General features: G+C 36.8%; 1 protein-coding gene across 11 annotated transcripts in view; it reads right to left on the bottom strand.

The window, feature by feature from the left end:
- Positions 1-13624: 13624 nt before the first annotated feature.
- GABRG1 (gamma-aminobutyric acid type A receptor subunit gamma1) overlaps positions 13625-23628 on the bottom strand; it is a 54211-nt gene continuing 44207 nt past the window's right edge. For all 11 annotated transcript variants that reach the window (XM_064418271.1, XM_064418272.1, XM_064418273.1 and 8 more), the window contains 2 exons: positions 22647-22858; positions 13625-17827 (listed from right to left, as the gene is read on the bottom strand). In XM_064418271.1, the coding sequence (XP_064274341.1) occupies positions 17549-17827; positions 22647-22858 (491 nt within the window). In that variant the 3' untranslated portion in view covers positions 13625-17548. The remainder of the gene's footprint in view (positions 17828-22646; positions 22859-23628) is intronic.

The following is a 23628-nucleotide window of genomic DNA, read 5'->3' as shown; positions in this document are numbered from 1 at the left end:
AATGTTGCAATGCCTAAATTTCTGTGTTTTGTTTTGTTTCTGGCTTCAGTCTCATAAAAACTCCTAACAGAAATATGGGAACAATCTGCTAAAGTCCTATGCCTTCATAATGAGATTGCAGCAATTCTCTTAAGTTCCTGTTTCTAGATGTACAGCATGTTCTTCTTTCTACCTCAGAAAGAACAAGATTGTCATTCTAGCACAGCCCAAAGAAAAGCTAGAATGCATAACAAATTCTCTCTGGATGGCACTCTGGTTTAGAAACATCTTTTGCTGGCCAGAGGCTAATTCAGTAAAAGTATGACTCAGTTGTCCTGTCTGCTATATAGAGGCAGTCCCAAGTAGCTGTAAATCACTTGACAAACAGATCATCTACTCTTGGAATTTAAAATTTAATTGTTAAGGCATTTTCAATAGAATTTCATATACTATCTTGCTAAAGAGAAGACTCATCAGCAGTTGAGATTCTTTCCCTTCAGATCTCTGTTTAATTAACTTCTTTACACTTCCAAAGGTTGAAACAATCTATAATATGATCAAGACTCAAAGTAAACAAGCTTGGTAATCTTCAGCAGGACTGTACACAAGATTATCCAAACAGCACAGTTTCAGTTGTAAAGGAAGTCTTGCTTAATAATTATGTTCTATTTCCATACATTTATTTTTCTGTTTGTGAACCACAGAATTTTTTTAAAAAATCATCTAGCACCTACAAAGAGACTGCAATTCAATTTAAGTTCAAAGTAAACTCTATAAGGTCCAATATAGTTCTTCATGACTCCATTATTTCTTCTGTTCAAGCCATAGATTTTGTAGCAATGGAGAACAAGATTTAACCCACCTGACAGTTTCATTCAGGTCATACAGGATGGATTGCTCTTTCTAATTAGTCTTACAGATGTTCTTGCTCCAGGCTTAGGCTAAATCAGTGTCTAGAAGAGCAGCTCCAAAAAAAACCTATTAATTTTGAGTTCCCCACAGAGGCATAAGGCATTTCATCCAGCCAAGATCAACCCACTACATTCACCATTAAACCATGTCCTCACGTGTCACTTCTACACATCTTTTAAATACTTTCAGGAATGGTGACTCGAGATTTTCCCTGGACAGACTGTTCTAATGCTTGACAAAATCTCTATCAAGAAGTTTTTCCTAATATCCAATCTAAACCTCCAATGGTGCAACCTGAGAAAATTTCACCCTGTCCTCTTACTTGTTATGTGGAAGAACCAACTGCCCTCCAGACTGGCTATAATCTCTTTTCAGGGAGTTGTAGAAAGTTATAAGATTCATCCTGAGCCTCCCTTTTTCCAGGCTAAATACCCCTAGTTCCCTCAGCCCTCCTCACAAGACTTGTGCTCCAATCCCTTCACCAGCCTTGTTGCCCTTCTCTGGACATTTTCCAGCACCACAATGCCTTTTTTGTACTGACAGGCCCAGAACTGGACACAGGGTTTGAGGCGTGGCCTCACCAGTGCTGAATACAGAATCCCTGCCCTGCTCCTGCTGGCCACACTGTTGCTGACACAGGCCAGGGTGCCATTGGCCTTCTTGGCCACCTGGCCACAGCTGGCTCATGTTCAGCTGCTGTCACCAGCACCCCCAGGTCCTTTTCAACTGGGCAGCTTTCCAACCAATCTTCCCACAGCCTGTAGCGCTTCTTGGGGTTGTAAACCGAGTGTAGGACCTGGCACTTGGCCTTCTTGAACCTCATACCATTGGCTTTGGCACATCAATCCAGCCTGTCCAGATCCCTCTGTAGAGCCCTGGGGAACACCACTGGTGACCCACTGCCAACTGGATTTAACTTTATTCACTATCACTCCAGGTGATACATCATCTGAGGGTGCACTAAAAGGTATAGTGTCTTAGTCTGACATTTCAAGTTTTGTTTATCTCCTTCAGTGCTAGGATCTCAATCTTCCTGCCTTCTGTTGCTTCCTCTTTCTAGGAAATTCCCCTGTAGAAGGAAACTGGAAAGCTTTGTCTGGGTGTAAAAAAGGAGCAAGGAGGAGCCCTCAGCTTCCATTTCCCAGTGAAGGTGTCTCCAGGTAAAACCTGGCCTTCATACAGCTTTTTCCAAAGGGGATATTGGCTATTAGAATGCAGTTTTGGATTACCTCACAGGCAACTATAATTTCCCTGCTGTATTATGAATTATGAATTAGTGGTTTATTTATTTTCAGGCTAAATGATCAGCTAATTATTATTTCTCAAGCAAGCAATAATCCGTTTCATGAGGGAAAGCCTTCAAAGGGAATATTTTTAATTGAGAACACAAAAAAGTTTAGAAATACGAAGCAAATAAAGGTTAATCTCTGCTTGGTGTAAGCTTTCTGCCTTCTCTATGAGATCCAGGGGTTCTAAGGGTGGGAAAGACCTCAAATACAGAAATTTTCATTTACTCTTCTGCTGTAATCCATTTAAGATGTGCAGTTGTGAACCTGTCTGATTGGTATTTCAAGAGCAGCAGTCTGAAAGTGAAATGGTGACAAGCAAGATAAAACACTAAGAGAAGAAACAGCAGTACTGGTAAAACTGGGGCAAACTCGTAATTAAAAACACAACTTGCCCTGCAGAAAGGTAAAATACATGATTTTGTGTTCTCCAATAGCACTGGCCAGGAGGTATTCTGCCAAATTAACTGTACACGTTTTTCACCAAGAAAGAAGAATATAGATATTCTCTCAGATACTCATTTCTGGTTTCATCCTGAAGTACCTCACCAACTAGCACTGAAAAAAAGCTGATATGGACTGTTCAGTTGGTGTGGAGGAAGAAAGATAATACTCTTCTTCCTGACTAAGCCATTAGACAGAACCACTGCCTTCCTCACAGAAGAAAGGAGACTGGAACAATAATGGGAAGTCTGTCTATGTTTTAAAGCCTCTTCTTTCCCTGCTGCATTAAGCAGAGATGCTGGAAAGACTCACAATAGGCAGGGCCATCATCACTGAGGCCGTGTGTGCAATATGGAACAGATATGCCTGCAGCACACCACCAGCCTTGGTCTGGATCTCTGGGACCAGGTCAATGGTCCACCTGGGCCTCCTGCCCAAAGAAATCCCCAGGTAAGCAGAAGAATTTATTTGCATCCTGTCCCAGTCTCCCTTCTCTCTCTGATCACAGAACTGAGCCAGGATGCAACTCCACCCAGCTCTGGGAAAGAAGTATAAGCATAGCTTTATCAAAGATCACGACACTCAGGAAAGCACATTTCAGCAGAGCACGGCATAGCACTCCTAATAATGCCTATCGGTCCCAAGGAACTCACATCTGTTCCTCTAACCACCCCAATTTTTATGCTGAATTCATCCATTTTGTCCCTCATTGTCATGCTCTGAGAAGCAAGGATCAAATGAGATTGTGCAGGTGCCTTTTTTGTTATAAAACAAGAATTCCGATATTTAAATTTTATTTCAGTGGTAGGCTGTAATTTCTTGGTCCAGTCCTGCCTGTTTTTCTATCTTTTAACTTTATTTGTGTATCCAAAATGTTGAGCTGTTTGTCTACCTGGCTGATAGCTCAAAATGCAATGCAAGCATCACTGATAGAGTTGATAGAGTGTTTGAGTACTAGTTTAGCTGCTTCACCCGAGTTTCCCAAAGGGAAAAGTTGCAGCAGGGAGAGGAAGAGGAGACAAGAAAGAACAAAATCATGATAATCTCTAATGCAAGAGAGAGATGGGAAACAATGGTATCACCAAATACCATTGCAGGAATAATGAACTGAAGGTAAGAGAAATATTTACAAAATCAAAATAAAAAACAATGGAGGGAAAAATCTATTAAAAATAATGTGAAAACATCATAAACATTTGCTAAATTTTCATTAAGTGTCAGAAATGGGATTGTAGAAAGTGAAGGATCACTCAGGTGTATGCAGTAGAGAACACTGATTTGCCCAGGAGAGTAGGGCAGGGGAAGCCTCTGTGAGTGTCCAGAGTCACCTTCCCCTCACAGGGTCCTCCTCTAAGGGACATGACAGCACGTGGGCTTGAGGTGGGACCCAAAGCCATACATGGCAATGGTCCAGAAACACAACTTTTAACATCTGCACAACTTCCAAGTTTTTGCAAGTTTCTAACTGCTGCCTTTGTTACAGGGCACTGCTTCTGACAGCAAGGGCACCAGCCATGGCTGCCTGCACTCTTCTGGCCCTGCTGCCCAGTTATTGACCACTAATCCCTGGCAGTCTGTAGGACACGTCAGCTTTGATGTATCACTTCCCTTAATGTGTTTTTTGGAATGCTGTGGCGATAACACACTCAAATTTATCTTCATTGCTGCTGCTGGGAAATGTGAAGGTTGTCTCTAACAGGATTTTCCCATTTAGTTAAATAATTATGTTGGAATTTTAAAGCACTGGATTGTCAGAAGGCAGCAAAAAATCTCTAGCCCAACAAATGCTACATGGTGAAAATATTTTAGTAAATTGTATTTCAAAGCCCTTTTGCATGTTGCTGTAGAAATTCCAAATATAGGGAATCAAACTCATTTCTCAGCAGAGATGACTCTGTTGTTAAGCCACAAATGTATGTACTCAGTGCAGCTGACTACATGGAATAACTAGCAGCTTCTGATGGGAACAGTTCTGGATTCTCACTGACAGTCTGAATGATGACCATGTGATCTCACTGTGACTTTACTATGTGCTGAGAAGGCTGTGATTCCAGACCAAATGCTTTGATGCAAAACACTGGTTATATTTCCCAGTCACATCAGAACATACAGCTCTTAGTTATAAAATAATTTTTGTCCTGCAGCTGCAGCTGTAAATCAGTTCCATTGATTGCAGAGGAGCAATGCTGCCTTACACTGAGATTCTGATCCTGTCAACTTTTGAATAAAATCAGATCAGCAATCTCACTACAGCAACTAAACTTTGCTATTAACTTTATTTATTGACTGGCAGATTTTTTTTCCCCACTCATTCAAACCTAGGCAGTAATGAGCTGTACCTGTGACTACAGCTTAATTTACTGCAACTATGAAGGTCTTAGAGTATTTCAATACTGCCTATAGGACAAACCACAAATAAGCCCATTATTAAGACAGCATGCTTTGTTATCAGCAACAGACCCAAAATAGGAAACAGATAAGAAGGATAAAATTGCTCTTGTGTATTATCATTAATAACAGAAAGATATCAGAGTTCTTAATTTCACACCTCTTTCCAAAGAGTTTTCAGATTCAGAATTTACTAGCCAGATAGTTCTGCTCCTTATTACTTCCTGAGGGGAACCCTGATTGCTAAATTCTGAAGATTTGTCTTCATTAATTACTTATTTATTTACCTTAGGAAAGTTCCAGGCACAGAAATATCACCCATCTGCTAATCAGTACACTTCTGACTAAGGGGATGCATAAGTTTCTTTCTCAGAACTGAAGTTCACAAATATAATTTGTTCTATTTTTCTAACAAGTTCTTTACAAAAAAAAAAAGCTGAGTGCTTTGCATTCATTAAGTCAATGTTAATTTTAACAGCTTTATGAGTAGCATTATTGACATTCTATAGATGTAAATTGAGACACACAAAATTATTTCCCTCAAATAAAAGAGAAAATATTTGAGTCTTACAGATTCAGTGTCAGTATAGGAAAAGGACAACCTTGATATCCAAGTCTTAAGGCTCATATCTAACCTTTGATTCATGCTCTGAGCACAGCCCCCAAGTCTTCTAGTAGGGATCTCTATGGAAAATAACAGTTAGGAGAAGGGAAATAAGGTCACTGCTGAGGTGTTGGTGCCCCCTTTTCTTTAGGTACTGCTGGCAGGAAAAGTATCCGAACTTTTGCCAGGTTATCCCTCCAAACACTTTGTAAGGAATCCCCTGCATTCAGGATCCCAAGCATCTTTGGAGGCTCTGCTGTTCAGAGTCCCCTGACCCCAACAGCAGGACCATGTAATCAACAATCTGCAACAATCTGAACAAAAATCATTCTCAAGGATCTTGGTCCTTTTTGTCTTTTGACATCCTTAGGAGACTGTTAAGAAAGATCTACTGCTTATTTTCTATTTCTTATCTGATGACTTATACCAGACAAAAATCTCTGAGGTGTTCTTCACTCAGCAGGATGCTGATATACTGCACTGCCTGATGCTGCTGCTGTGTGACGAAATGTCCCATTTCTTATGCCAGCATCACTTCCACAGAGATCATCTCTCACCCTCTGCAATTCTTGCTGTGAAAGTGTGAATTAACCCAGCAATAACAGAAAATGAGAAAACATAGGTGCAGAAAATGAGAAAAGGATAGACAGTACAGTGGAAGTTTAGGAAACACGAGTGATTTATAATGTAAGTAAAAGAACCGAGAACCAGATTTGCTGAGGAAAGTTATGAGAAGATGGTAGCCAAAACTCGAAAAAAGGAGAAGGGATGAAGAAACCTGAAGTGTTTCGGGTGGGATGGAACACATGAGAAAACAGAAGAGTAGCTCGTGACCTGACACAATCCATGAGGAACTGGCAGTGACCATGAAAATATTCAGTTGCCAGTATATACCTAACATCAGCTGAGAACTGTTACCGTGTGCTTCCTGCTCACTGGCCTGTATGGAATGACTTCTGAGCTCACAGTCCTCTTCCCAAAAGAGAAGTGAGAGCACCACAGATGTTACCCTTACCAAGAGAGCTCTGCTGGCTGTCTCAGGGATTGTGGAACAGGATACTCCCTCACAAAAAAACGCAGTGCAGGACCTTAGGGCATGAGAGGGAATGCAGAGACAGCTTCACCTACTACTTTGAAAAGTCCTGTCATTCTGAAAAGCAGTCATTTCTTTTGACTAGGATTTTTTAATATCCACAGGTTTCATGTATATACTTTGAGTTCCTAATACACTCTTTAGACGACCTCTTTAATTTCTACTGCAGATATTATTGGCAAATAATAAAATTGGGTATTATTAAGAAATTTTCATTTATTATTATATTTATTTACTAATTTTTACAAATTAAAAGGTTATCTTAGATATTAATAAGATAAAGTAGTTGGAAACTCTTAAAATTAACTTTCTTGTTCTGGCTCTGCTCTGATATTTAGTAATTCTAGTCAGCAAGGCTTGTGTCACCCCAAGTCATAGTAGTCTCAGTTTGGTAGAAAATAATAACTTTGGCTTTACTATGAGAAATGAAGTCATTTTAGCTCCTTACAGGCATGTATATCTGAAATTCACCCCACTGACAATAATACTGAAAAATGTTTACCTTAAAAATACAGATGACAGATTTTGATTTGCAGTCTGTACATAAAGGCTTTGCCTAAGTCCTTCATTCATCAACAGTACTGTGGAAATTAGAGCTTTGATTCTTTTGGCCTAAAAAGCCATTCAAAACACTTTTAACTCTCTGGTTTGTTGTTATGAAGTACCACAGTTCTTTTCACTGTATGTACAATGGACAAGACATCAACAATCTTAAAGGAAAAGATATTAATAATTTAAGTAAGCTGTCAAGACATGATACTGGAGGTAGTTACCAGGGCAAAAAAAAAACATATAATGCTAAAGGAAAAGTAGGGATCCTTAAATTTAATCTGAAAATGTACTCTAAGAGACTGCAGATATCTGTGGCATTTCCCAGAACTACCAGAGACTTTAAACATCTTTGACTATTTCCCAGGGTTTTCACGTTGACTAAATCCCTCTTTCGTCACCTTTCCACATCCAGTTCAGAATGCATTAAAAACATTTCCTGGGACTGACTATATGAGGAAGATGACACTTACAGGCAGATTCTCTGGTGGGACAGTCAGGCCAGAGAACAGAATATATTTGAGGAAAATAAGGAGGAGTGATTTTCCCCTGGATATTTGCTTCAGCATGAGCGCTGCTCCTTGACCTGAAGCACATCGAATAGGGCATTACAACTTTTCCTAAAATGACAGAACAAAGAAGAGGGAGCTACATACCATGGCTATGAGGAATTCTGGAATGGGAAAGAGAATGGTATTAGCCAAGCACCAGTGCTGGCCAAAGTGAAAGAGTTGTATGGGAAAGCAATACAGTTACAAGCAGGACATACTTATTAGCTGTAAAACTGGTCACAAACAAAATGACCAATAAAAGGGGAATTTTAGTTCCAGAGCTTTATTTCTCTGGCATGATTGCTGTTGTCAAAGGAAGGAAAGAGGAGGGGAAAAGAGGCAGGGGAAGGGAAAAATTTCAAGCAAATAAAGAATTGCTGTATATCAGAGCAAGGTGTAAAACTATTTTCACCAGAATAACCATTGTCATCATTGTCTTAAAGAGAAAAGAATGTACTGCATATAGAAAATAAATAGCATAAGAAAGTAAGTAGCCAGGCACTATTTATTTTTTTCACAGTGTAACTAATCAACTTCACAGCAGATACAGCATAAACAATGCATTACAACTGCTTTACAAAATTCAGTGTTGAAACTCCCTTGATTCTTATCAATTTAAGAGACATCAGAGCAAAAACATCTAATCCATTCATTTTGCACAAAACACATGTTATTCAATGGTGGGATATAAATTTATTTTTTCAAAAGACTATGGCTTTCAGAGTTTAACATTTAGAAGATTACAGATTACATCGCAATAACGTCTGTATGAACCATGCACCAGGGTGCAAACACACTTCCTTTCAATGCACAAGGACTAGTGCAACATTTATATGAAAATTCAATAGATGTTAACATTCACAGGAGAGTTGTGAACTATAAAACCTATCCTTCAAACCACTGTTAGTCTTCTGGCAAAAGGTTTCTGAGATTTTTTTTTCTCTGGAGGTCCTTATAATCCAACTCTTTCTCATAACCTTACTTCAGAATTTCTGTTTCCAAAGCCTTGTGCCTCTAAGCTCCTTCTGATAATGAAGGCCACAAACATCTCCTTTTCTGAGCCCGTTAAAGTGTTCTTGTTACCAGTCTCAAAGTCTCGCTTGCCCTTCCGTAAAATCAGCTTTTAGCAGCTAATACACCATCCTGCATGAGCTGTGCTGCTGAAAACAAAAGAAAACCAAGCAACCATAGGAGGAAATCTGTCCCTTTGCTTTCACATCTCCCACATGTCAAGAAAACTATTAAAAAAAAAAAAAAAGAAAGAAAATTCCCCCAAAGGCTACAAAATTCTAGCCTTGAACTTTAATTGAACTTTCTACACTATTCTATAGCAATCCAATTTATTTAAAACGCTCAGTGATGCCTAGTTACTTTTTTTTTAAGTACTTGAAGCTGAATGCTCAAGGGATAATTTATAAAAAGGGATAAACTTCTGAAAAGCAGATTTTTTTCTTTCATGTCTTAAACTGCACATCAGAAAATAAGGCATCCAAAAATTAAGAGTATAATAAAAAATGCAAAACTCTGACTTGATCTTTTACCATGATACCAACAGAGTTCTGAAAATGGAGAGCAGAATCCATCTACTCTGCAACTGCAGATGAAAATGAGGAAATTTGCTCCTACCTACAGAAAATATACTATTCACATGGATGGTATTTTAATATTTACCTTTAGTGATATCATGCCTATCTCTTCTTTCTTCTTCAGTAAAGAGGAGTAAAATTAAAAATTAATCCACAAAACCCATCAAATGAAGACCCACAGTTATTTTAAGCTTCTGAACCACTCCTACATGCCAAATGTGCAATTTTTAAGTGGTTTTTTTAATGACCTTTTTGGTCACATTTAGAATATAAATTTTATTGGCAAGAGGAATCTTGTTAAAATGACAATCAGAAACTGATGTATAAGTTCTCATACCTTGCTTTTCAGTGTATATATATATATATATATATATGTTGTTGCCATTGCCATTATAATTTCTATAATGCCCATTGTAGCTGTACATGGGATTTAGTCAGGAGCATAATCTGTTTATCAACTCTGAAGTCTTCTGGTTCAGCCATGATCATTAATAATGTTGTCAAATATAAAAATGATGTTATCAGTGTTTCATTATAATGCAGCAGACAGACTTTTTCAAAATTGAGAAGTAAGTAAAACTCAATTTAATACCTGAAAATGCTTTAGTTTTGGTATTGCACACAAAAGATTATGGCATTTTTAGAGAGGCTGAAGAAGTCATGGCTTAATCACATTGAAAGACTATGAAGATACCTTGATGTTTCCAGGTAATTTAATTTAATAATGGATGAATACATTCCAAGACTATTGGAAAAGTACCAAATAACTGAGCAGAACTGCAAATATCAGCATAATAATAATAATAGTAATAAAAGTAATAATAATAAAAATAAAAATAATACCCCAACTGTGGATGTTTTTGGAAGGAAAACTGAAATGGAAGAATAAATTTGCTTCAGTATCACGTACTTATATATATAAACATTAGAAGCAGCACAGAGAGTTACAACATTTATCTTATATTCCATATTTCTTACAGTAAGTTATCCACAAGGGCACTAATAAATAACTTTAAAAGAAACACTGATGTATAATATTGCAACATTGTCCAATGCTGCCAAAACTCTATCAAATGAAATGCATAGTATAAATATTCACTTAGGTAGTTAAAAATATCAGCATTTTTTATAAACATTGAATAAAAAACAAGGACGAACTAGTAAGAAGCAAAGTCTGAATAACTGAAACATTATGTGAACTATAGATACCAGACAGAGATTTGGAATAAGAGTGCATTTGAATACTGGACCCTCAATATGATAAATAATTATTTTTAAATAAATAAATATTTATTTAAAATAAATAATACCCTGAGATATATCATAAAACAACAAGTGTTATTTTTCAAAGACATTTCTGCAAAATTTAGTGTTCATATGATAAATTGAATTGTTTATAAAACTTTAATGCAGGAAAATATAAATTATAGCAGTATTATGCCTAAGTAAAACAAGTAAAAATAGTCAATTTTTTAAATATAGGAATCACTATCGGATTATCAGATTCTTAAGTATGTAGCAATTTAAACTGTAATTAAAGTATCATAACACAACTCTTCATGTTCAGACAAAGAGCCCAAGTGTTTGTAGTGGACAACAGTGGGAAATACAAAAGATACTGTGAAGATGCACAAAACATTAAGACTTTTTTCAGTGACTGAAGTGTGAACATAGATTATATATTAATACTGGGCCTATGAATATGCAAATGTCCATATTTATCCTTCTTGGAAAATCTGAACTACAGGGCAAGTGCTTTCATTTCTACTGCTCTTAGGCCATCGTTGGGCAGATGGACTAACATGACTTTACTGTTTAAAGTGACCATCCCCTTTTTTCTGAATATTTCACAAGCCAAAAGATTCCTAATATACCATCTTCCTAAGGAAGAAAAACAATTCAAAGGGAAATATATATCTGTAGTAAAATGATGGCTCATCCTTATTTCCCACCCACGGTAACAGCTTTGGAATTTGTTTTTAAATATCAAATTAGCAAAAGTAATACACCCTCTGTGGAGGCAGCACTGGTCATTGCTTTTAACAGCCTTCAACATTCTCATGTCTAAATGACACAGGAATCCTAATGCCACCCCTGAGAGCAGGAGTCTCCTTAGCAGGATCAAGTGAAAATCACTTTTCCAATGTTTGGCAGGAAGACATCTCCTACCTGCAATGCCTGGACAAGGAAACTTCAAGAGGAAACCTTTCCTTTTGAATTCAGCAATGCTCAAACCCTGATGATAAAGATATTGTATGAAGCCAGAAACACACAAAAGAATTACTTCCAACCTGAAAAATATTGTGAATCTCAGGTAGGCCCGCAGTGATGTATGGAAAAGTAGCTACTACAAAGAATTACAAAAGACAAGCCTTATGACTGTGAGCAGAGTATCATCCCTCTTGATCCTGTCAGTGGGAGTCAGGCCCAGCTGTCAGTAGTAAAATTGTCCTCATTTGCACATGCCATACGCCTACCCTTCTGAACCTCTTTTCTTGACTAAGAAAAGGAACTGAGAAAGAACAAGCCAGAACAAAGCCAGAACAGTTTACAGGTCTCCTGTCTTACATTACATGGCTCTCCTCACACAGCTTAAGTGAGGTTGATGTACCATAAGGACAGTCTGCAGGCAGAGCAAGGTTAGTCATTGAGAAGGGGAATAAGAATTTTATAGATCTTTTTCTCCCTTAAAATACCATGAGGCTTTCCCAGTTTTTTCAGAATCAACATATTACTAGTGCAGGACCCATCTATGTTAAAAAGGGCTATATCATTTGGTCTGCTTCAGTTTTAGCCAATCTCCTGTCTCCTAGGGCCATCTGAGATTTCTGCTAAAGCTTTCATTACCCCTCTGGCTTTCTCAGTGAGGTTTACTAGTAAGTAAAATCATAAGTTTATTTACTGCCTTTTTACAGTCATCATAACATCCAGAAGACAACTGTGACTGATCCCTGTGACAAGATTTAAACATTTTGCCCAGGAGTGCCACCAAAACTCTTCTACACCACACAGGGAATATCTCAGTGCCTCATAGCAGGACAGTCAATTCAGTGAAACTGCTCTTGTGCAAAGATAAACATTAAATGTAGGGATGCTTTTCCATCATCATAGAAGTCAGAGCACAGATGCATCTTCTGAGGGAAGAATGTTTCAAATTACAGTCTCAGGCAGAAATGACCCTTCCTTCTAACCAGAAGCCAACCTCCCTGGAGCACCCCAGCTATCCTAGTTCATGTCTGGCATAATCACAATTCATCTTTCTCACTTCCTGATGGAAATAGCGGATGATAACTGAGCACAGTATGAGTCAGGTTTCTATTCCTAAATATTTTAGCCCTTGAGGGGACTAACAGCAATTTAGACTGGATACTAGGCCTTTTTCAGTGCCTACTGCACTAATTAGTACTCAGTAATTTTAAAACTGGTTTTATCTCTAATAATAAATGGAGATTTTAAAAAATATTTTTCTCATTTAACCTGATCTCTGTTTTCTGTTCAACATTTCACCAAAATGTTCACACAAGATAACTTTCTATTTCTCCTTTAGTCTGTAGTTAATGTATAGGAAAGACACAATATTTTCCTTTTTATTTAAAACATTAGAAATATTTAATTATGCTGCAGAGAAATCAAGGGCATTATCATAAATACAAGTGAGAAACCTATGAACTAAAAATAAGTCACTGAGATCCATGTAACTTGATTCTGGGATCACTGCCACCATCAATCTTTCCCTTGTACCATTGTTTCCTTTCCTCCCACCAGTTTTCAGTGCATATTCTCAACTGAATGAAAAATGCCCATCACAACAAGCCATCCTTCATCCTCCAGCTGCTAACTCCCACCACCCACCTTGGAGAAAAACTTGGTTATAATCTTGTGTGTTCAGTCAGATGATCCCACCCATCTGTGTGAAATATTAACCAACTAAGAGGAAAATAAAGATAATTTTTCAGGTTTTGTTTCATGTGGCAACAAACAGAGCATTAGAACTGCTGTTGATGACTGAAATGAAGCAGAAATAAGAGATTTCTGGAAAAAAAAGGATAGATCTATTCCTTTCCTCCATTTAAACCGCTTTTGTAGAAAATTCATGGCATGAACCAATGCAAAGGCCTTTTCTACAGTCTGGAGACTATTCTACCACCCCCTGTGAGTCAATCTCCCCCTCCAGCACATTCATGAGGCATGTGGACTTCCACTGAGCTTTTTTAGGAACAGAAGCACAGTAATTCTGATTCCTGGCTTTGTATTTTTCAGCTGTGGAATTGTACATTAGTTTCTATCTTCTGTATCTATTATAATGACTAAAAAATACAGTATCATTTCATAAACATGAAAGATCACATTTAAGATATAACTAAAATTACAATGAATTCTACAAAAATAATTATAGTAACAGAAAAATGTATTTGCACTAATTCTCATCTATTTGGAAACAGTAGACAAAAATTATGAGTGATACAATCAAATTAAACGTATCTTACTTTAGGCAGATAGACATTTAAATCCAGACTCCACCTGTTCTCTTTTGATTGTAAAGTGTTCACAAATTACAAAGCACAGTTCATATATCAATTTTAAACAAATGTTTTACTACCATACCAAATAAAGAACAGAAAGTTATAAAAATACTGTTGGAGGTGATTCTCCTGCAAAGTCTAACACAATCCTATATCTCTGAATGCCAGAAAACTGGATAAGGTTAAAGTCTTTGAAGCATATCAACATGTGAATACAAAATACGTTACTCAGAGTTCATGCTTTGGTTGCACTGCCACTACATAAAACAGATTTATTCAGACGCAAAAGACATGCACTGAAGTTCAGTGAAGTACAATCATAGACAGAACCTTACCAAAAAATAACACACTGATCTGTACTCACTACTAAAACAGACAACTGGTAAACACTAATACAGAAATATCAAGGAAAAGTCTCTTTTTTGAAAAATACATTTCAAGATATGCCAAAGATAGGTGCAGTATAAAACAGTTTTCCCAGATTTTTTCCCCCTCTCTGCCTTTAGAGCAATTTCTCCTCTTATGTCCCTCTCTTTCTACAAGAAATTTTTTTACTGAAAAGGCTCTGGTTCACATCCTTAATATTCAATTATTTGAGCTACTGAACACTCATTATTGAAATTAGTGCAAATTAAGCATGTGTTAATGGCATCAATTCATGATAGCATCACACTTCATGACAGTACAGAAGAACTCCCTTTTCTGAATTCTGGTCTAATAACAGTACTAATTAGGAATATGTTTAAGTGTTTGCTTATGCAGCGATGGTCAGAATAATATGACTCCCAAAAAATATGATCCCAAGTAAGAGTAAAAAAACTTTTTATCCAGTTAAGTTTGAAAATTTGCAGCATCTAACTCCAATTAATTATACTGTTTGTTTCTTGCCATTTTTTAAAAGTATCACTTAGATTTTTTGGAATCAAACGTTTACATGCAGATTAGAAAGAAAATGGATAGGACTAAAATAACAAATTTATTACATGCCATGTTACATTTCACTGCATTCTCATTCCTATTTGCACTCACAGTACTATGAGAAACTAAAATTATTTCATCAGAAACAAATGAAGTACACAGAAAAGTTTGTCAACAGACAGAAGCAAGTGTATCCATAAGCCAAACAGCCATAACACTCAATAGGTTTAATACTCCATTACACTGTTCCATAGAAATTAGAGATGAAAGACTTCTTATCCATCCCTTGCCAATTCTGAATGTTTTCAGTTCTCCAATTCAGTCACTGGAGGCCGATTGGCAACTGACAACCACATGAATAGAAAAAGCTAACTAGATGAGCCAGAGGAGAGCAGGCTGTGAAATTTGAATTTCCTCTTGTGCAGTGCCAAGTTCCTTTAAGTTTCCTTTGTTTAAAGGTGAATTAATGAACCTCAGGGACTCACTAAATCTGGGCCTTGCATTGTACAGCAAGCTGACTGCTTTTCAAGCACACATCCAATATACTGCTGAAGCCACCTTCATCCCTCCTACAGAAGAAAGTGTTCAGCATGCTGTCAAAAAGCATCAACCTACATTATGGAATAAAAACTGACATGTTTCTTTTGGACTGAACATTTTATGAAAATGAGACTCTAAAAAACCAATAAATTATAGCAGATCAATGTTGTTAATGATACCACACTTCTACACTCAGTCCAACAGTCAGAAGAGCTGGTACTCAGAAAGGTCATACCACAAATAATGCCAGCCCACCTCATCATCAGGGCTCTCAGATTCTCTCAACCACTCCTATATGTCATCAGCTAAATACTGAAAAAAGTTTTCATTAAAATTGGATCTTTTGTCACACCTCTCTCCTTCCATAACAACAGCACATAATCTCACATTATCTATTAAACTTTGGGGCTCAACACTGGAATAACATTTCCTCTGAAATGTGTATTGTATATCATATCTAGCTATGCCTGGTACCAACTAAACTATAAATACAGTAATCCTTTCTAAGAAATTCAGAAGAGGGAGCATATTCAACAGAAATATTGGGGGAAGGGGAGAGCTCTTAATGTAACATTTTCTATTCTTAGCTATTAATCATGTCTATATCTTTAGTACTGAACATCCTTACCTACAGCCAAATACTAATCCCATTAATCCTCTTTAAAGATCTGTAAGGTCTTCTGTGTAATGCTGACTTTTACTTAATGCATATCTTAATTTTACAGTGACTTTTGCAAGCTCACTTGAGACCAATTTGTCTTTAAGAAAGGAGGAAAGACTGCACTTTTCCATAATGAAGACAATGTATTTAGAAATAGAAATTAGATATTAAATGCTTCCAGCAGCAATAGTCAACACCAACAGGTCAGTACAGAAAGACAGCTCCTGAAGGATTTCTACCAAAGCTCTCACCACAGAAAGGATGGACAACTGGTCCTACGATTTTGGGGGGATGTATCCCATCTTGGAGAAGGTTCAGCAATGCATAAGGATTATTTTAACCTCCGCTCCATAACACATCTTTTCCATTAGAAGCAAAAAAATATCAAGAAGGTAATTAACCATCAATCCATACTACACATTCAATACATTAATGCCACTTGGCTCTGGCTCAGTGAGCGGCATGTGCAGTAACAAACCGGATCTACAAAACCATGCTGTGTGCAAAGGGGGCCAGATCCCACACTGCACTCTTAGGACTGGGGATTTAACACTTTGAGTACAATGACCACAGCACTGTAACAGGCCTTCCAAATTCTGCTGATACAAATTCTTCCAAATGTAGGGTTATAACTTTTTCTCCAACACTGAGTATGTGAAGAACATCATGCTTAATGGCCATAATCTGGGCCAACACCAGTCTGCTTTCCATGAATTGAGCAGGCAATGGCAGCGGGATAAGAATTTCTGAAAGTTGTAGACCTCTTGGACAACTTTGGGGAACTCACGACAATGAGCAGGAAACAGGAACAGGAAATGGAGCACAGATATAAACGTAATCTAAGGTTGAAAGCCAAAAGTCTCTATCCATGGTCAAGATAAGACAAGCTCAGAATTATCCTTGGGTGTTTTGACACATCCATTCCTAGCTGCTCCTATATCTGCATTCTGTATAAATCTGAATTGATTAGTTATCATCTAATCACACTTTTTAACATACTGGATAGAACAAATGGCTGACTGAAAAGAGAAATGTTACATTTCAACTTTTTAAAATTAGTGATTAGTAAAATCATCACCTTATGGATGAAATGGATGAGAGTAACTAATCCCATTTAATTAAGGCTTTCTTTGCAAAGGTGTAAGAGATGCTACAAAATCCTTCTGCATTGTCATTTAGGATTAAAATTGAGAGCTTATGGTTGGTTCAGTTAAATAGCATAGCCTGTGATTCTGCATTTTCTTAGAGCTGGAAAAAAATGTATGTATGTGTGTTCAGGAAAGATAAATCTTAGGGATATTTATTTTAAAATGTTCTCTTCAAAATACTAGTATCAGTTCTACAGCTGATCACAAGAGGGAGACTACATCATCATATTTCCTCTCATTGTTTCAAATTTTTAAAGCATACAAACAATTTGAGTCATTTTGGACCAGCTCTAATCTTTGCTCAGTTAAAAGTATTAATGACTATTCAATCAATATTTTTTTCTGAGTTTGTCAAACCTCTGAAATTTACAGATAAAGATAGCCAATCCAGTAAACAAGGTTGAACAATGCAAAGGCAGTTGGAAAGAAGATTCGAGAATAGGAGTCAATTTTTGCTATACGGATGTGTATTCTTCCTTCTCGCCAAGATCCTGTGCGGCAGTCTTCAAAACAACAAAAGAAACTAGCACAGTCTTTTCCTTCTAGGCACTCATATCCATAATCATCATCACGTTCAGGGAGATGATTAATGTTATTCATTGGAATTAGTGTTGATCCAGGTCGAACAGCAATTGCAGGTGGTTTCTTAAGAAAAAAAAAAAAAAGGGAAATATAGTTTTGTGTGCTTTTATCCTCACATTAAATAATTCCATAGGCCTTCCCTGGCAATATAACCACCTTCAGTACAATATACAGAAATTCTTGTGTTAAAGAAAATAGTTTGGGGAGCTTAGAAAATTATGAACTGCTATATGTAATTAGCACATGCAGGCAAAAGATCATGAACTACTTTCACCTGCCACAGTGAAAACTGGGTTGTGCTGGGATTTGGGAATAGTAGATAATTAGTTACATAGACAGGGTTAGGTGATCCCATCTACACAACACAGACAAACATTTTGAAGTCAGTCACTTCTTGATAATTGGGTCACAGTCAAGTCCACAAGCAGGCTATAATCACCACTAGAAAAGGAATGGTGGTCCTCCCATCTTTTGGAGTCTTTAGGAGACTAGATGAGTTTCTGGAAGCTACATTTTCACAAAAATAAAAAAGCAAATGGGTTTAACACAGCATCACTGGGGAAGTTTAACAGACTGAGACATGTAAGAGCAGGCTATGCCATCTAACCCTCAAATGTTAAATCCCTAAACAATACAGCCCCCCTTTAGAATCCAAGACATGGCTCCTTAGGAGAATGCCACTCAAGTCACCAATTAATTAAGTTCTTGATTCTTACTTTTACTTTCTGTGGTCATAACAATCTTCTTGTACCTGATAAAAACTCAGCGTAATATGTTATAATTCTCATCAAAAAAATCTGGGTGGCTTATTACCTAGTAAATAGAGTGTTTGCTATTCCCTTACTTGTGACTTTTGCCTTTCCACCTTCCTTTTACTTACACTAATACAACCCACCTTTTCACCTTTTATTTCTTCATTTCTCCACAGTTTTATATGCATCATCCTTGTTTCCCTGGTTGTTTCAAAATATATTCTCTTCATCTGTCCTTTATCTTCTCTTTCTAAATCTCATGGCTGTTTTAAACTATTCCATAATCCTTCTTCGACTTACCCCACCCCACATTTGGCATCGCTTCTAAAATCTTCTGACCAAAGAGAAGGGTTACATTAACACTACTCTTATATTGTGTTCTCTCTTTTCCACATTCTTCATATTTTGTAATGTAAGGACATAAAACAGCAGGAAAGGAAGCAGTGAGAAAATATAACAGGATATTATTAACCAATTATACATGATAGACAATGAAAGCACATGAAAAAATATGGAAAGTGGGAAGCCTTCATTTAGCTTCTTGTTATCCTTTAAAGTCCTGTTGCCTCACTTCCTGGGAATTACTTTGGCCAGTACACAGACCCCTATACATTGTTAAGGTGACATTCTTTTGCTTCAGGGGCATTTTACCCGGTATCCCAAGGGATGGTGTTAATGCAGTGCAGTATCCACCATGTTTTCAAATAGTTTTATTAAATAAGTGTCTCTACCAGAGAAAGTTTCACACAGACTGCTGTTTCAAAACTGATTATACATGATGACCTAGGGAGCTAATTATCATCCTGAAGGACCTCATTATTCTTTTCAGTTATGATAAAATACTGACAGTACTAAGAAACAGGAGTTATATGCTTCTATCCTAATTTGAGGCATTGCAAAGTGAGGTTATTTTTATAAAACATTAAAAATAGGTTCAATTTATTTTTGAAATTAAGAAAAAGTCTTTATTCTGCTGAAGATAAACAGGGAAAAGTGCCTATTTCTGATTCACACCTAGTCTGCTCTGCTCACTATTGGTTTTGCCCATGTAAGATTTATGGGATGAGTTGTTTCTACTAGTGGGATAAAACAGGAATCCTCAACATAGAAACATGATGGGAGAAGGAAAAATTTACAGTACTGCTTTCCACTGTTCACAACACCAGCAAAGACTGGAGGTGGCTACTGAATTACAAGTTTGAAGAGGTGGCTTAGGTGCAGACACAGTCATCCTGTAGGCTTAGCTACCTACAGGAAGTACATAAAATGTGTGTAAGAGGCAATGAGAGGGAAAAGAGGAAAAAAGACCAACAGCTAACAAGAAAATGCCTTTGTATAAATTGGAAGAAACTGGAAAAAAAAAAAAAAAACAAAACCAAAACAAAACAACAAAACACCCACAATATGTAGATATAGAAGTACCTGCTGATTTTTTATGGATAAAAGTACTGAAATTGTAGATAAAACAGCATGTATTGTGAGATCATTTATAATACAGTTTGATAGGATCAAACCCCAATTATTCTGCAATAACACTAATACAAGTAAAAAAGGAAGTCATTTTCTGTGGAGATCATGGAACAGGTAATACATTTATTTCAGGTGAATGATGACGAGAACAAGATCCACAACTAATTAAGTTTAATCTTTCCTGCCCAAACTCATTATCCTTACTAATGTGGATTTGTATAAGCCAATTCATACTACCTTTCTTGAATGATGCCAGCACATATTTTCTAAGATAAAACTGCTGTAATCATCTGCAAAATCTCGCCTTTTTTTTTTTTTCACAAGATCCTTTATTGTGGCTTATTGGCATCAGTTCCTGGAATAGTAACCATTTATAGCATTTTGCAGTAGAAATAGAAGATCTATGCAAAGCAAGTTTCCCAAGGAAGAAATCACTTATAAATGAGTTTTCAGAAAGAATTAAACCGACTTTAACAATTAAACTGTTTTTTTTTAGTTACATATCTGAAACTACAAAACAAAAAGAATTGATAGAAGTCTATCAATTGACTGTCTTGACAAAAATAAAGGGGAAAAAATAAAAGGAAAAAAAGAATAAAAAGAAAAGGATTTGTAATGGTATGACTTCCCATTAACTAATTAGATACCTTCTTTATTTATTTTGAGCAAGAAAAGTCACAGCTTTTTCTAAAACATCACCAGAAAAACTTTTACCAAATTAGAATCCATGCATCTAAATATATTAAATTTAATTATCCCTTTCTTTATGTAATCTCTTTATTTTGTATGGTCTTATAGGCATAGCATGTTTAAAATATTCTGTTCAAGAAGATTTATTTTTTCAACTCCTTAGAAAGAAAAAGCACCATTTAAGAACCCAGTAAAACATGATTGAACAGTATTTTTGTATTATATTGCTAATTTTAATTTTAGTGCAAATTCCAGCTATTTATTCAGTAAGTTCATAGTTTCTATCTCATCATTATTCTGCATTTAAAATTTTCGTATGCGCTGAAAATCTCAAAGCATTTGGCAGATTATTGCACACACGGGTGATTTGTGAATAGATTCTGCAGAGTGGCATTCTTTCACTCAATAGAACATACTTGCAAACTGCTTCAGTGTCTTTTGATTTGTCAACAGCTGATCTTTAATAACTGCCTGGTTTGAATACAGCAGTACATCCTGATATCTTCACCTGCTCTTCACTGTGCATGCCAAGAGCAGATCTACTTAGCTCCCCGCTCACCGAGTGTTGTTGAGACCTCGTTGTAGCAGCAACCTGAAACTGAATCTGCTATGCTGACACTGTGATGCCCCCACATCCTCTGTTACCTTTTACCCTCATAACTCAGCTATGCCCTTGCCAAAGCCTGTGTTCTGCTCCTTCTGTTGTTCCCACATGTGTTTCTACCACTAACAGGAAGCAAGTTTGAGGTTTCCATTTTCCAGTTTTCCTGACTGTGCTGGATTCCCTGAGGATCACAGTGATGTCTTACCAAGGCAGCACAGGGAAGTATTAACACTTCACCACTGGCCTTGTCCTAAATACATAGCTGATCCCCTTGGAACAGCTCACTAAATGAAGCCTAGGGGCTCTCATTTCCCTGGAATCAATCCCCAACAGCCTCGCAGTTTCCCCGTAAGAGAGAGGCCCACAGCAGTGCTGCTCAGAATGGGTGCACCAGTTCCTGCTGACGTAAGTCACAGAATGGATATGGTTCATAACAGGATTTCTGCACTTCCATACCTGCAATTACTTCAGTAATTTCATATCCATTTCTGTTTCACCTCATACAGAGCTGGTATTCAGCCTTCATCCAGAAAAGGCAACTGGTATTATGGTTCAGGTATGCTCCTGCATCTTTTGATGAAATGATTTGGAAAGGGGTTTTATAACATTTTCCGTTCTCTTATTGTCTCCAATGTTTTCTTACTTTAAAGACTACCTTTAAATATTGGTACTGACTTCCAACAATAAATTCTTTGGAAATAGCAATATTCTTACCACACAAACAGAAAGACTTAAAATTGATAATTTGATAATACTTGACCCTGAGATATGTGGAGGTTTACCATAAAAACATCAACTTCTAAAAGCAGAAGGTTAATTTAGCCAGAAAGAAACAGAGGAGCCAATTTAGAAAAGAGTTAAGATAGAATTTCTGTAGTGGGATTCAGAATACTGGCCAATAATAAGCATTTTTTTCCTTTTCAAAGCTTTGTAAGACTTAGGTGATGCAGATCCAAAGAAATCCTCATACCTTCAGTCCATGCACATTATCTTTACTACTACAGTTTTAGCTGTGGTCTGCCAGGTGCTGTTTTCAGAAGCACTGTGCCCTACAAAACCTTATCTGTGGGTACACACTTCATGGGCTGTTCTAGAAGCACCAAGGATATGGAATATTATATCAAGCCACCCTAGGCTCATGTGTCCTCATTCACATATGTGAAATCATATAAACCCTTTGCTCACTAGTTATATTTACATAAAATTAGTACAAGCACCCAACTGCAAAAAAAAAAAATTTAAAAATAAATATTAGTGTTAACTATCTTTGAACATTAGCTTTTCTACTTAAGGAGCAGTTATTCAAAATGAATGCTACAATAAAAACACTTTGTATTTTTATTTTTTCTTGTTTGACTAAACTTACTGATGGCTTAGATTTTGCCTTCTTTTCTTTTCCTTTGACCCCTTTTCTGTTGCTGGTAAAGTAATGTAAGGTGCCATATTCCATCAAGGCAGCAAACACAAAAATAAAGCAAACTGAAACAAAAAGGTCCATTGCTGTCACATAGGAAACCTTTGGGAGTGACTTCCTAGCAATTGTACTCAGCGTTGTCATGGTCAGCACTGTTGTGATCCCTGTAAAGAAAGAAAAAAAGAAAGAGAGAAATGTATAGGTGATCAAATCATATTGTCACCAACAAAAGTAATCATATTCGTTTTTAATTAATTGATGAGTCATATAAGGACTGACCAACAGGAGGGGTCAGTGGGTTCACCACTGGTTATATTCATGTACATTGGTGCTATGGCAAGAATCCATCCCTATGGATGCAGCATCCTCCATGGGATCATAGAGAAAGCAGCACATTTCCCCTTCCCTTTAAATCCCTCCTATTTTCAACATACACTGAAAAAACAATGACACTAAGTTTGTTAAATTTTAAAAAATCTGATGTGAAATGTACAGATAAATACAGTAGAAAAATGGGTACAAATAACCACACAAATTTTATAAGCACAAGGAAGTCCCTTAGCTCAAACGATTAACATGCTAAAAACGATGCATTCAGGAATAAAAGGAGTATTATTTATCAATGATTTCAAGCTTTTGGTAAACAAAAGAAAAATGAATAATGTTTCCAATTGTCTGCTTCTTAAGAAGACATAGAAGATCAAATTTGATGACATTCACGGCTTTCTGGTCTCATTGTCTAAGTTACCAGATATGCTTTTAACACTGTCTTAAGTGACAGAAAATGTTTCCCTTGATTCACTTACATACAAGCTAATTAAAAGAACAAATTGGCCTTAATAGTTATGTGTTCAAAATCTCAACTATACCACTCTTCATTAGTTTAGAATTTATAAGGTTTTAACACTTTCTTCTTCTATTTGATGCTTCAGGG

This window comes from Passer domesticus, chromosome 4 (assembly GCF_036417665.1).
Source record: "Passer domesticus isolate bPasDom1 chromosome 4, bPasDom1.hap1, whole genome shotgun sequence".
Taxonomy (NCBI): Eukaryota; Metazoa; Chordata; class Aves; order Passeriformes; family Passeridae; genus Passer; species Passer domesticus.
The sequence above is the reverse complement of the archived record's forward strand: the minus strand, read 5'-3'. Positions and strand labels throughout refer to the sequence as shown.